This window comes from Populus trichocarpa, chromosome 1 (genome assembly GCF_000002775.5).
Source record: "Populus trichocarpa isolate Nisqually-1 chromosome 1, P.trichocarpa_v4.1, whole genome shotgun sequence".
NCBI classification, from domain to species: Eukaryota; Viridiplantae; Streptophyta; class Magnoliopsida; order Malpighiales; family Salicaceae; genus Populus; species Populus trichocarpa.
In genome coordinates, this window is record NC_037285.2 from 4,382,297 (window position 1) to 4,395,120 (window position 12,824).

The 12,824-nt window shown below is 31.7% G+C and overlaps 2 protein-coding genes across 2 annotated transcripts; one reads left to right on the top strand and one right to left on the bottom strand.

The window, feature by feature from the left end:
- On the top strand, positions 1-705 carry LOC7482793 (uncharacterized; the record flags this gene model as incomplete). Its single annotated transcript, XM_002297813.4, has 1 exon — positions 1-705. A coding segment is annotated over one exon (477 nt), but the record flags the coding sequence as incomplete, so codon positions are not given.
- Positions 706-4,826: 4,121 nt separating this feature from the next.
- Positions 4,827-7,649, bottom strand: LOC7482794 (uncharacterized). Its single transcript, XM_002299279.4, has 2 exons — positions 6,800-7,649; positions 4,827-5,193 (listed from the first exon to the last, which is right to left on the bottom strand). Exons 1-2 carry the CDS (start codon positions 7,170-7,172, stop codon positions 5,177-5,179), a joined length of 390 nt encoding a protein of 129 aa, XP_002299315.1. The 5' UTR covers positions 7,173-7,649; the 3' UTR covers positions 4,827-5,176.
- Between the last annotated feature and the right edge of the window lie 5,175 nt (positions 7,650-12,824).

Genomic DNA, 12,824 nt, shown 5'->3' on the forward strand with positions numbered 1-12,824 from the left:
CACGTGCATTGCTTCAGCATCTGCCCAGAATGTGACATTGGAGCATATAACTTGTTGCTAGAATTAGATTTCTTGGTCTTTATTGATACTCCCTTTCTTTGCTTCTTTTTATATATTCGTTTCCTTCTTCCTCGATGCTATAACACCACAAGTCAGAGATCAGTTCTAGATCACCCTTGTACGTACCTTCGTCCTTCCCATATCAAAGAAGAGTTTGAGATCAGAGCTGCAGTTTGTGCTCTTTCTAAAAAAAAATCAAGAAAAAAAGATGGCAGACTGGGGCCCGTGGTGATAGCAGTGGTGCTGTTTGTGCTGTTGAGTCCAGGATCGCTATTCCAGTTTCCGGGGAGGAGAAGAGTTGTTGAGTTTGGGAACATGCAGACTAGTGGAATAGCGATACTGGTCCATACCATCATCTTCTTTGGTCTCATAACCATCTTTCTCGTTGTTATTGGTGTTAACATTTACACAGGATAGCCAATTAAAGCTTAAAAAAGATCGTTCCTACTTTCTTTTCTCTTTTTTTTTTTTTAATATTTAAGCTAACCCCCTAACTCGCCCTGATCTCTTGTATTGTGTTAGGCGCTTTCCGTGGTTGTCTTGTTTGTTAAGGTTGTTTTGATAGTGCCTGTTATTGTGTGTCGCTCTGTATTTCTTGTAATTATGCTTCAGCCAATTGCCGACTAAAAGTTCTGATTCTTGCTCTCCATATCTCTCATCTATTTCCTAGTTGCGTTGAGTCTTTCTTGTTTCTTTATTTATTTATGAGCTAAAAATTTAATGAGTGTATTCATTAAAAAAAAATAGAGAATTATATATATCAATAAATGTTAAAAAATATTTTAATACTAATTAAAAACTAAATAAAAAATTTAAAAGATATATACAGATTAAAATATTTGATCTTCTTCCACAAAAAGCCCTTCAATTTTTTCTTATTCACATGACAATAAATTTTTTTGTAAGAATAGCAATAAGTTAAATCCCATTGGAGAAAAATAATTTGCTAATATGATTCCTTATTTTCTTATTAATTTTTTTACACCTGAGAAATATAAGTTTTTTCTATGTTCTTTATTTAATATAAATAAAAAGAAATAAGAATAAATATAAAAAAATTGATGATTTGAAATAAAAATAAAAAAGGTATCTCTCTTATTAAACTAAAACCATTTTATCTTATTAACATGCTCTATTTTTTTCTTATTATAATATTTGTTTTTCAAACAACATCTTATTATAATCATAAAAGCAAGTTGAATTAAAAAAATTTATGATAACATCGACGTAAATGTATTAAAACATATAAAAATAATATATCGCTTGCAAGTTGTCGTAAGAAACTTTTTGAAAGTGCTACCAAACCCAGCTCGGCTTAGCATGTGAATATAGAGACGACCTAGTCCAAGCTTCAAATCAAATCGAGTGAGAGTTTGACCCGGTTGACCTAGTTGGTCAAAACTTGGTTTAACTAAAGAAAAAATATTTAAGACAACATCATTCTAGCCTTTGTTTATATATATTGAGATGATAAATTCTTGGATCAATCTGGGTCATCCCGAGTTTAATTACAAAACCCGTGACTTGGATCACGAACCTAATTATGTTTAATAACTTTATTTTAAATTTTTTTTATCTTATCATATGATAATATAAATCAATAAGCATAAAGAAGCAACCAAATAAAATTCTTAAAAATAAAGAAAGCATTACGAGGGGATGTACGAAAGAAATTATTTGCTAATGTTATAAAAAGAATATTATGACATTACTAAAAAAAAAGTAAAAATCAAATGATATTTAATAAAATAATATCTAAAATATATTTTTAATTTATTTATTTAAATAAATTATAATTAAAGTTCAAAAAACAAAAAGACAAAGCCCAAAAAGAGGTCATGTGCCTAGGCCTTAGTGGGCCTCAACACCTAACCCATTAAAAAAAAGCTCATACGTGTGAGCTTGTAAGGCCGAACCCACATATCTGACCTTTTTTTTCCCACAAAATAGATGAATGATGCATTGTCAACCTATTGTTTTTTTTTTTTAAAGATAGTAAATAACATATCATCTACTTAACCAAATTCTAACTATTGAAGTGGTTAAGAAATTGGGCCTCAGATTTTTTTAGCTCAAAAAAACTATTTATATCTATAAATATCTCTAGAATCTTAATAAATTAATTTTTTAACTTAAAATTATGTTAAATCAATTCAAAAACAAAAAAAAAGCCCTCCCAACCCTTATCTTATTTTTATTATAAAATAAAAGCTTAAAAACACCTCAAGTGCATTCTCTATTTAATTTTAATTTTAATTTTAATATTTGGGAGTTTGAAAGATGCCTAAAATCTTGAAGAAAACAAAAGGATTGAATAAAGTAATAGAATTTTTTTGAACCGAAATGATATAGTAGAACGCAATTTACTATTTTCTCAGAAAAAAAAGAACTTACTAAATTCGAATTCAATAATAATATAAATGTAACCTATAATGAAAATATGCCCACCTCATAGCACAACAGTTGAACTCCAATTCATTTACTTCTTAATATTTTACAAAAATAAACAAATAAATGATGAATTAGAACAATACCTTCCTTCTTAGAGAGAGAGAGAGAGAGAGAGAGAGAGAGAGAGCAGTGCAGAATTATCATTTGTCAAGAAGTTTGGGCCAGTAGTAGCGCCGGGACCAGGACTCTAAAACCAATGGTTACTGTCTGTGGTTGAAGCGCCGCCGAAATTGACCGTTGACGGAGGATAAACACTGAATCCCACCGTTCATGTGATAGATGATCCACACTTGTGTCACTTCCTCTGCAAAAAGAGACAAAAACGTAACCAGAACTTATGAGAAGCTTGCCATCTTATACTTCAATGCTCTTCGCAGTCAATGGCTTTGAAATCATCGTATCCTGAAGTTTGAAGCCTTTTATTCATAAAACGATGAGAAAAACAGTGGGGAGAAAGTTCAACCTATTTTTAATCCAAGTAACTAACAATAAGGAGTTTTTCTGGGATTCAGTAAAAAAAATTTAATAAAATAATACAATGCAAAAGATATTTAGAAAAATACCAAAATTTAAACAGTAGAACGTAATATTTAGTCAGCGAGTCGCATGTGTTATTTACAACTTTCTCGTATTGAAAAATTATTGAATACAAGATTTAATAATAAAAAAAAAAATTCTAAAAATATATCGAAACTCTAATTATGATCACACCGATGTAGTTGGAAAAATTTCTACGGGATGAACTTAACAAGATCAAGAAAGGCAACCAACAGTAATCGGAGGGGTTCACACGAGCGACAACACCTTTTGACAGCTCGTATGACATATTTTGTTCATCATTTGAGACCTTCTTTAGTGTTGTTGAGTTTGTTCTGTTGAGATCTTTTCAACAGTACCAGTGGTGTCGTCATCAGAGCTTTCATATGCTTTCAGAGTAATTTTATTTTATTTTTTTATTTTTTTTCTCTATGCTATCTCTTCACAAATTACAAGAATAAAAAAGTAGAGGAAAAAAAAAACAAAGAGAAAAACACCATAGAAACATCAAAGCTTCAATAATAATATTATTAATATTATTAAAAAAATCTGGACCGGATAAGATTAATAGCACAAAAAATCACAAATCACAAATATACTAATCACACAATCCGTCCAAAAATATAACTTGTAATTTTAAATTATGTTATTTTTTAAAGTATTTGTTTTTTTATGAATGTTATATTATTTATTTAGTTTTTATTAGAATCCAAAAAACTCAACAATAATAAGATAAGGGAGAACTGTGATCAAATCAGATAAAAGAGAGAGAAAAGACAACTGCGATCAAACTCTTAGCCATGGGAGTGATATTTATTATTTTGCAGAAGGTTCCATTCCATATTTCCATCTTTGATCTGACTTCATAAAGAGCAACCATGTGCTCTGATCGAATTGACCAGAGCAAGCCGCCGGCTTCATCCCCTACTTCAAGGGGCCTACGCCATAGGCACAGCTGACCTTATCCATTTGGATTTGTCTCTTCTATCAAGTGGGCTGGTGCGGACATCTGTTTCTGCCATGAAGCAACAAATACAGCAATTAAAAATCTGAAATGTAAACTAGTGGCATGTGGTAAGAGTTTAGGATTAAAAGATTTGTTCTCTTTATGGTTTCAGGTTCGAGTTCTGTGGTTGCTCATATGATGGTCACTGGAGGCTTACATGGTCGTTAACTTCAAGACCCGTGGGATTAGTCGAGGTGCGCGTCAGCTGGCCCGGACATCCATGTTAAACTAAAAAAAATAATAATCTGAAATGTAGTTTGCTATAAATTCTCTCAATTTCAAGATATACTTTGTTACCTTCAGTTTTCCTGATAAATTAAAAAGAACCCTAGCAGAATAGAGCACTAACTCTTTGTTCATGCCAAGCTTGGTTGCTCTGCAGAATATGCAAATTGCCTTACTGGATGTTGGATGAAATTGCTTTTAGTTTCATGAAAATTTATTTTTTTAATTTAAAATTTTTTTAATATATTTTCAAGTAAAAACATCATGCTATCAACCACTCGTGTTAATATTACAGTCACCTTATTAAAAAAAAAAAAAACTCATCTTCTCCCTCTTCAGTTGAGCAAAAGGATTCAGCATCTAACTAAACCATGGTAAATACGGCTGCATTCAAAATTTCATCAAACAATAAACAAATGAAAAATGAAACCGCTCATGTGAAATCTCAATTTTTCTCCTTGTTAGATACAAACAAGAAAAAACCTCATTCAGTAAATCTCCATCTCTACTTCCTCGTCAGAATTAAATATGGCCATAAGACAAAGGATGAAGATGAAATAAGGTAATATCGTAATGCTGATGTATTGTTGAACAGATAGGAATTAAATTTCAGATATACCCTGGGAACAATTCTCCCATTTCTTCCCATGAGTAAAAACTCATTACACACTAGTTGTTATAATCTTCAATGTTCACCATTTCTACTTGATTAAAGAAGCCATATCCACAAGTTTAAGCCATCAGGAAAGACAGTTATCCACAGTTCCTGCATCAATTCTTGAAAAAGCTGGGAAATCTCATATATATTCCCGTGTCTGTAGTTGCAACACCACTCACTGCAACATTAGTGCTACTCGTTAATCCCGTACACAGTTCGACTCTCTGAACCACATTGCATCACAAAAGTTTCCATGCTGCGGTCACAAGAAACGAGGAAAAAAGAATTAACAAATCAACATATATATATATGCGTTCACCAAAGGAAAGTATAATAACACGAACGGAAACAGAAGTAGAGAGAAATGGATCGATAGAGAACATGCCATACGTATCATCTTCCCACAAGTTAATACAGCTTCCTATAGTTCTGTGTTATTGCAGAGAAGGCAGGATGACTGATGCCACTGAAATACTTGTCAAATATGTTTTTAATTGTTCCTAGCAATTCTGAATTTTCCTGGATTTATTTTGCACTAAATATATCCTCATACAGTATGAAAGTGTGAACAAAGTGTAACACCATACAAACACATCTCAATTTTACTTGCCTTGTTAGAAGAGGAACACAAGCTTCAGTTTTTTCCATTTACAAGACAAAATAGCCATCGCCTAACAAACTCTACCAATTACAGATTTGGAGGTGCCTTGAAGGCTAATCAGTACAGATTTTCACGCCTTAACTACACCCAACTACAAATAAAACATTGTCTTGTGGTTGCAGGACTAGACAAATAGGACTGCAAATTCTTCAGCAACTTGAAATTTGGTATTCAAACAACAGAAAAAAAAAAAAAAAAATATATATATATATATATATATATATATATAAGCAGTGAAAAGATCAGAAATGGGATATCACAGTCTCTTTGCATTTGAAAGATCCAAATTATATTTCCAAGATGAGATTCAAACAACTAGCAGAAGACATATTTATGATATTAAAGAAAATTCACTCTTTGCCTCCATAACCGTAGTCCCAAAATAACAATCGCCCTAAATTAACTTAAACCTCACTCCTTGTATAGTATATATTCTTTAGTATCTAGCCAGCATTCCAACGTTGAGTTCCAAATAGCAGCAACATATTAAATGGAAGATTGCAAGGCAGGCATCAAGAAAGCAGGTTTACCAGAATTGACAGATAAATGGGATGCAATGTCACATGATACAAAATGATAATGTGCTTTGGAGAATCAGTTCAAGAAATCCTGTCAATCTAAGCTTCAGCCGCGTGTGAGACTAAAGTTAAAAAAACGGAAAGAAAGAGGGGAATTGGCTGGATCCACGAAAACATCTTTTATCGTTTCAAAAATCCCAAAACAGAACTCAAAAGAATTATGGATAGTTCGACCTTATTGATCAAAATAAAGGCAAGGGTGTAAAGGAATTTCTTTTTTTTAAAAAAAAAAAAGTCTCTCTTTGGGTTTTAATAATTCAATCAGCATAAACATTATAAATAAAAATCTGCAGAATATGGCACATCCATGTTCAATTTATCAATCTTCATGATCGCCAAAAACCTCCCAACCTCCACCAACCAACACATATTCAAGTCCAAAATAGCAAAGCAGAGCTTCATGAGTTTTACAGGTGAATATTCTAGGCACCCTTTCTCTTCACCAATCACAGCCTTACATAGAAAACAAACAGAGACAAAGAAAAAGAGAGATCCAAAAAAATACCAGCAAGGATACCCTTAAAAAGATTTCATGAAATTAATGCATAAACAGACAAAAAAAAAAGAGCATACGAATCATAACAGACTAAACAGAACAAAACAGGGAATTCTCGAGTAATTACCAGGAATCTCCTTTCGAGGAGAAGAGGGAGGAGCCGTGGCGTAACAAAGAAGAGAGCGGCCCAGCATGGAGATAGTTGAGACAATCCCGGCAACATAAAACACCATGACCAATCCAAGAACCCAGGGCATCAACAGAAACCCAATAAAAAACGTCACCGATCCACATAGCATCAAAGTCAACGACATACCTAACAGCAACGACGCAAATCCTGCTGGCGTTATCTCCGGCAACCTCCTCCTCACCGGCGTGGTGGGCATCGGAATTTGATCGGAAAACGAGACCGGCGTTGGTGAACGGAGGAGATTTAATACTAACGCTGATAGCTCTTCAAACACGCGAGATTGTTGGTCTTGATTCTGTCTTCGCATCATATTTTCCGTTTCTTGATTTTATTTTATTTTTAAAGAAAATAATACCACCAGAAATCTTGAAAAGATGACGACCTTGCTAATTATCTGTCTTGAAGACGTTGGAAGTTGAATAGATTTTAATGCTGGGCGTGATTTTGCTAAAATCGAGACAAGTGGATAAACACAGAAACTTTTATCTATTGGAGAAACGCTTATCAGAGAATTTTCATAACTTTTTTTTTCTTCTTGTAACAGCTGAGGGTGAGTTATAGTAAGCAAAGATTTGTTTGTTTCTCGGGAAATTCTTGCATGGAAGTGAATAGAGGAAAGTGTTGGACGCGGCGATGGATGGAACTGTAAAATACAGTGTGGATGTTAGCAATTTTGTTTGAAGAAATTCTCAGTGCAAGTGTTTGGATTCAGAGATAATTTAGAGGCTTGGAAGGTGATGTATACGTGTACTTTATCCCTTTTCTTTGTGGATTGGGTTGCTTTGTCCATGAAGGAATCCTGCTTTATCACGTACTTTTTTATTTCATTAATTAAAACTTTGATGATGATGACACTGTCCTTATAATGATTTTTTTAATTCCTTACATGCCAGTCTTTTAATTTTACATAATATTTTTTTTATTTTTTAAAATTTATTTTTAGCATTAAAATCATAAAAAAATATTAAAAAATTAATTTAGAATAAAAAAATTAAAATTTAATAAAAACCAAATTAAAACTCAATCCAATCAACTCAAATTGCAATCATACTGGAGGGTCAAGGGCTGCTTCGCAAGTAATCCTATTATTCATTCAAAGATGACACGAGAGTGACAGGGCTACACGCTGGTGAAGGAGGTGTATACCACGCTATGTGGATTGGATTGGAGGCAACTTACGTGGAGTCAGATGACGTGGGACGTTATCAAGAACGATATTCACGACCTCGTGTTACTATTGTGCCATTGTTACAGCGCGTGGGTAAGATTCCTATTATTCATTCAAAGATGACACGAGAGTGACATGGTTACACGCTGGTGAAGCGGGTGTACACCACGCTATGTGGATTGGATTGGAGGAAACTTACATGGAGTCAGATGACGCGGGACGTTATCTAGAAAGGATATTCACGACCTCGTGCTACTATTGTGCCATTTTTACAGCGCGTGGGTAAGTTCCCGGATTTGGTTTCAGTTACTTGTCGCGGATCAGTAGAGGATAAGTGCACGACACAGAAATAACTGACTATGTAGATTTTTTCCCCCGTGATTATTACAGTAAGCTGCCGTCTTAAAAATGCTTTGACCGGAATCTCACGGTTTTCCAAACTATTTTTCAATAATCATAGGAAAATCAGAAATATCTCAAGGCTGATTGTGTGGTAATATGGATAGGTTAGTTTTTAAAATAATTTTTATTTAGAAAATATTAAATTATGGAAAGATAATATAATTTTTTATGATTTATTTAATAAAAAGAAGTTTAAAAGTATGATAATGAATGATTTTCAAAGTATTTTTGGTTTGGAAATAAATCAAAATAATATTTTTAAATTTTTAAATTTTTTTATATTATTACATTAAAACGATCTAATAATATAAAAAATTAATTTTAAATAAAAAAATCACTTTTTTTTTATGAAACGTTGTTTGAAATACAATTTCAAACGAAATCTAAATATATTTGATTGTTAGTATTAATTACTATATGAATAATATTTATTTTATTTTTTGATAAACAATAATGTATGGTGAGTGGTAAGATAAATTATTATAATACAATATTTTAATAATATTCATAAACCCTGGATATTAACATGTAAATGTTAAAGTTGCAACTTCTTTTCTTACCACCCCCCTCAACTACCCGTATATGTTTTTATTAAATATATATTTCGGTTGCAATCTATATCTTTTAATTCCTATACATTCCATGGAATATTGAACACCATGGAGATAAATTGGAGTTGCCATGAAGGAAATAAACATTCAGAAAAATAAGAACGTTCGCCAAGCTACCCTTCATGTTTTGGGTGTGTTCGAGTAAGAGTAATGTCATGTTTATAATTGTGGTGGTTGTTGTTTTTCAAAGTACTTTTTATTTAAAAATATATCAAAATAATATTTTTTTTATTTTTAAAAATTATTTTTGATATCAGCGTATCAAAATTATCTAAAAACACAAAAAAATATATTGTTTGAAGTAAAAAAAATAAAAAAAATTCAAATTTTTTAAAAAACAATTTTAAAATGCAAAAACAAACAGGGTCACGGACCAGACAATAGCGTGCCGGTTGCACGTATAAAATTGCATTTTTTTTATATTGATAGTGTAGTAATATTTGTTTTTTTAAATTATTTTTGATATCAGCACATTAAAATAATATAAAAAAATTAAAAAAAAAATTAAAGAAAAAAAATTAATTTTTTTTAAAAAATACTTTTTATGGTTATATGTTCTTCTCCATCTTTTTCTTCTCATCACCATCTTTTACCTTCATCATTCATTTAACTCAGCTTGAAAGACACTAGAAATTAAGCCTGGGGCCGTGAATGGTGGTCATTAAGCATATCTCCGAAGTCAACACAACGAAAGGACTAGCCAACCACTTCATTTATGGCTTGTTTCTTCCATGTGTTCGGGATGGGCAACAGCAGGAATAGAATAGAATATAGAAATACACACACATCTATATAATAAGTGATAGCCTGATAGGACATTAATTATAGCAGAAGAGAGAAAGCATGAGTGAAATTGCAGGCTTTATACCATATAAAATACATAGAAAAAAAGTTTTGCAGGTGTAAAATATACTTCTTATCGAGTTTTAAATAATGCATTGACTACAAGATAATTTTTTTTATGACTAGTCGGAAAAAAAACGAAGCTTGAATGAATACATTAGTACATTAATTCAAGGCTGCTTTATTTTAGTTTTGTTTGCTTTTAACAGGCTATAACAAGCATGGCTTTGCAGGATTTTGTTGTGCTTGAACTTCAGAATCTTACGTTAATTTCATCGATCGCTATGATAATTCATTATAATTAGTTTTCTGAGTTCATACAAGATAAGATACATGTTGAATGTTTTATGTCCAATTTATTACAAATGAAGAATGAGACGGGAGTAAGTACAATTCCACGAGTAGCTGAGGGCACTAGCTTGTTTTCATGTAACAAACATGTTGACCCTGTAATTAGTTGTGTTGTTTTTTTTTACTGTGTTTGAGAGTGATTTTTAACCTGTTATTTTTATTAAAATTTAATTTTTTAATTTTAAATTATTTTTTAATGTTTTTAGATTACTTTGATGTATTAATGTCAAAAATAAATTTGAAAAATAAAAATATATATTATTTTAATATATATTTTTAAAAAATATTTTAAAAAACAAACACGATTACCTTCTAGTATTAACATTTTATCGAGCACCCTTTTATCAACAAAGTTTTCTTCATAATATTACTGTCCCACCTCACCAACTACATCAAATTTTAAAGTTATCTCGTGTAATTATATAAAAAGAAAAAGAAAAAGAATAGTTGCAGCATGCTTAAGATGGAATATTTAAAAATTCCGGTAGACCGACCAAGAAACGCACGGCCTTGCCTATCGCCGTCATCATCATCGAGAAAGAAATTAAAAATATTCCACGCCAAATCACGTGGGTGTGTGTGTATATTCCAAGAGAAAAAAAAAAGTAGGTCTGTATATAAAAAGTATAAATGATATAGGCATGAATTATGAGACAAAGATGTCTCAACAAAATGAAATTATTGCATATACTTGATTAGTGGTCTATCGATTTGAATATACGTATTATATATAGTAGTTGATGGTACACAATGTTTTTTTTTAAAAATAATTTGTTATCATTTGGGCCAACTTTGTTGCTGTACGAGCTACTCAAATAGCAATAAGATTGAGCATTTTTTGTTTGATCTGGTTTTGGCGATTTTATTTTTATAAGTTTTTGAACTGAATCGAACCGAAAACTAGTTCAAACCGATTAATTTCAGTTCGGTTCGGTTTTTTTCCCTTCCAAACAGTTCAAACCAAAATTATTAACCACATTTTTTAGCACTTTTATTTTTGAAACGTAAGAGATTTGAGAGATGAAACCCTTAAGCAAGAAATTGAATCCCCATCAAAAGATCTTGAAACCCTTAAGCATATTCTCGAAGCTCTCCAACTCAAAGGCCTTTTGCATTCCAAGAAGCCAACAAATCAAACTAATCAAAGAAACTTCATTTACGAAGAAACTCCAATAGTCCTAATGAAGCCAGCTTCAATGAACCGGCCAGATGGAAGAATCATCAACAATTCACCTCTGACATGACAAGTTTGAGAGATGAGAGATGAGAGACAGAAAGCATGGAAGATTGGAAGAGAAGAAAATAGATTTGAGAGACGAGAGACAAAGATCATGGAAGATTTGAGAGATGAGAGACAAAGAGCATGGAAGATTTGAGAGATGAGAGACAAACAGATTTGAGAGACAAGAGACAGAGAGCATGGAAGATTTGAGAGATGAGAGACAGAGAGGAGGTGGCTGACGGGCTGAGAATGCATTTAGGTTTAGGGTTAGAAACTATTTATACTTGTTTTTTTTAAGTGCCGACCTGGTTGAACCGGTTCGGTTTAGTTCGGTTTAATCAGTTTTAGACTTTACAAACTGAAACCGAACCGAAACTTTTTTGTGATTTTCTAATTGGTTAATTTGGTTTTTTTTTTCAATTCAGTTTTTTAGATTATTTTTTTTCGGTTTCTCGGTTTAATCGGTTATTCGATTTTTTTGCTCACCCCTAAATGGCACCACGTTTTGTAATTTAGTTTAGTTTTCCTGTTTGGGCTATTTAAAAAAAGTAATTTTATTGATATGAGATTTATACCAAACAAATTAGTCTTTATATAAATATATATATTAAAAAAAAAAGACTCGGTGAAGCTCTTCATAAAACTGGTGAATTATGGTCTTTTAGACAACATCTAGAACTTTCATGAATGACAAATAAAGCTTTTTGAACTTTCTCTTAATCAAAGATTTTTTAAAACAAAACTTTTCTTTCAAATCGTGTGCACAATTATGAGTCTTTTCTATCATAAATTAATGATAGAAGACCTCAACCGTCCAGCATTGTCGGTAAATGTCAATCCCTTTAAATAATAAGATAAGATTTCAAAATCTTTATTTAAAGGATATAATATCTAATAACTGGAGATACAGAACTCTTTTTGAAAGAATTATAACCTTTTTGTAGAAAATAAAGAAAAAGATGAGAAAAATCCCATCCATATAAAAGAAAATAAGAGAAATTAGAAAGGAAAATAAGCTGGTGACAATCTAAAATGTTGCAAACTAATTACTCACTGAAAGATGCATCTCAGCAATCTCATTGTTGAGATAAGGGGAATTGATACGGATAACATTTCTCCTTTCACAGGACAATAAATTAAAAAAAAAAAAAACTCTAAATTCAACATCAATCTTTGGCAAAAATTAAAACAAAATTCTAATTTCTTCCAACATAGTTAGCAACTTAGCCTTTATATAAATATAAAAAAATATATGATTTAGAAATAAAAAAAAATCAAAGTCATAAGAGAAACACGGTATATATCCCATTCCCATCTGAATTAAATTAACCCCTCAAGTAATCTGTAGGAAGGCAGAATAAGAAA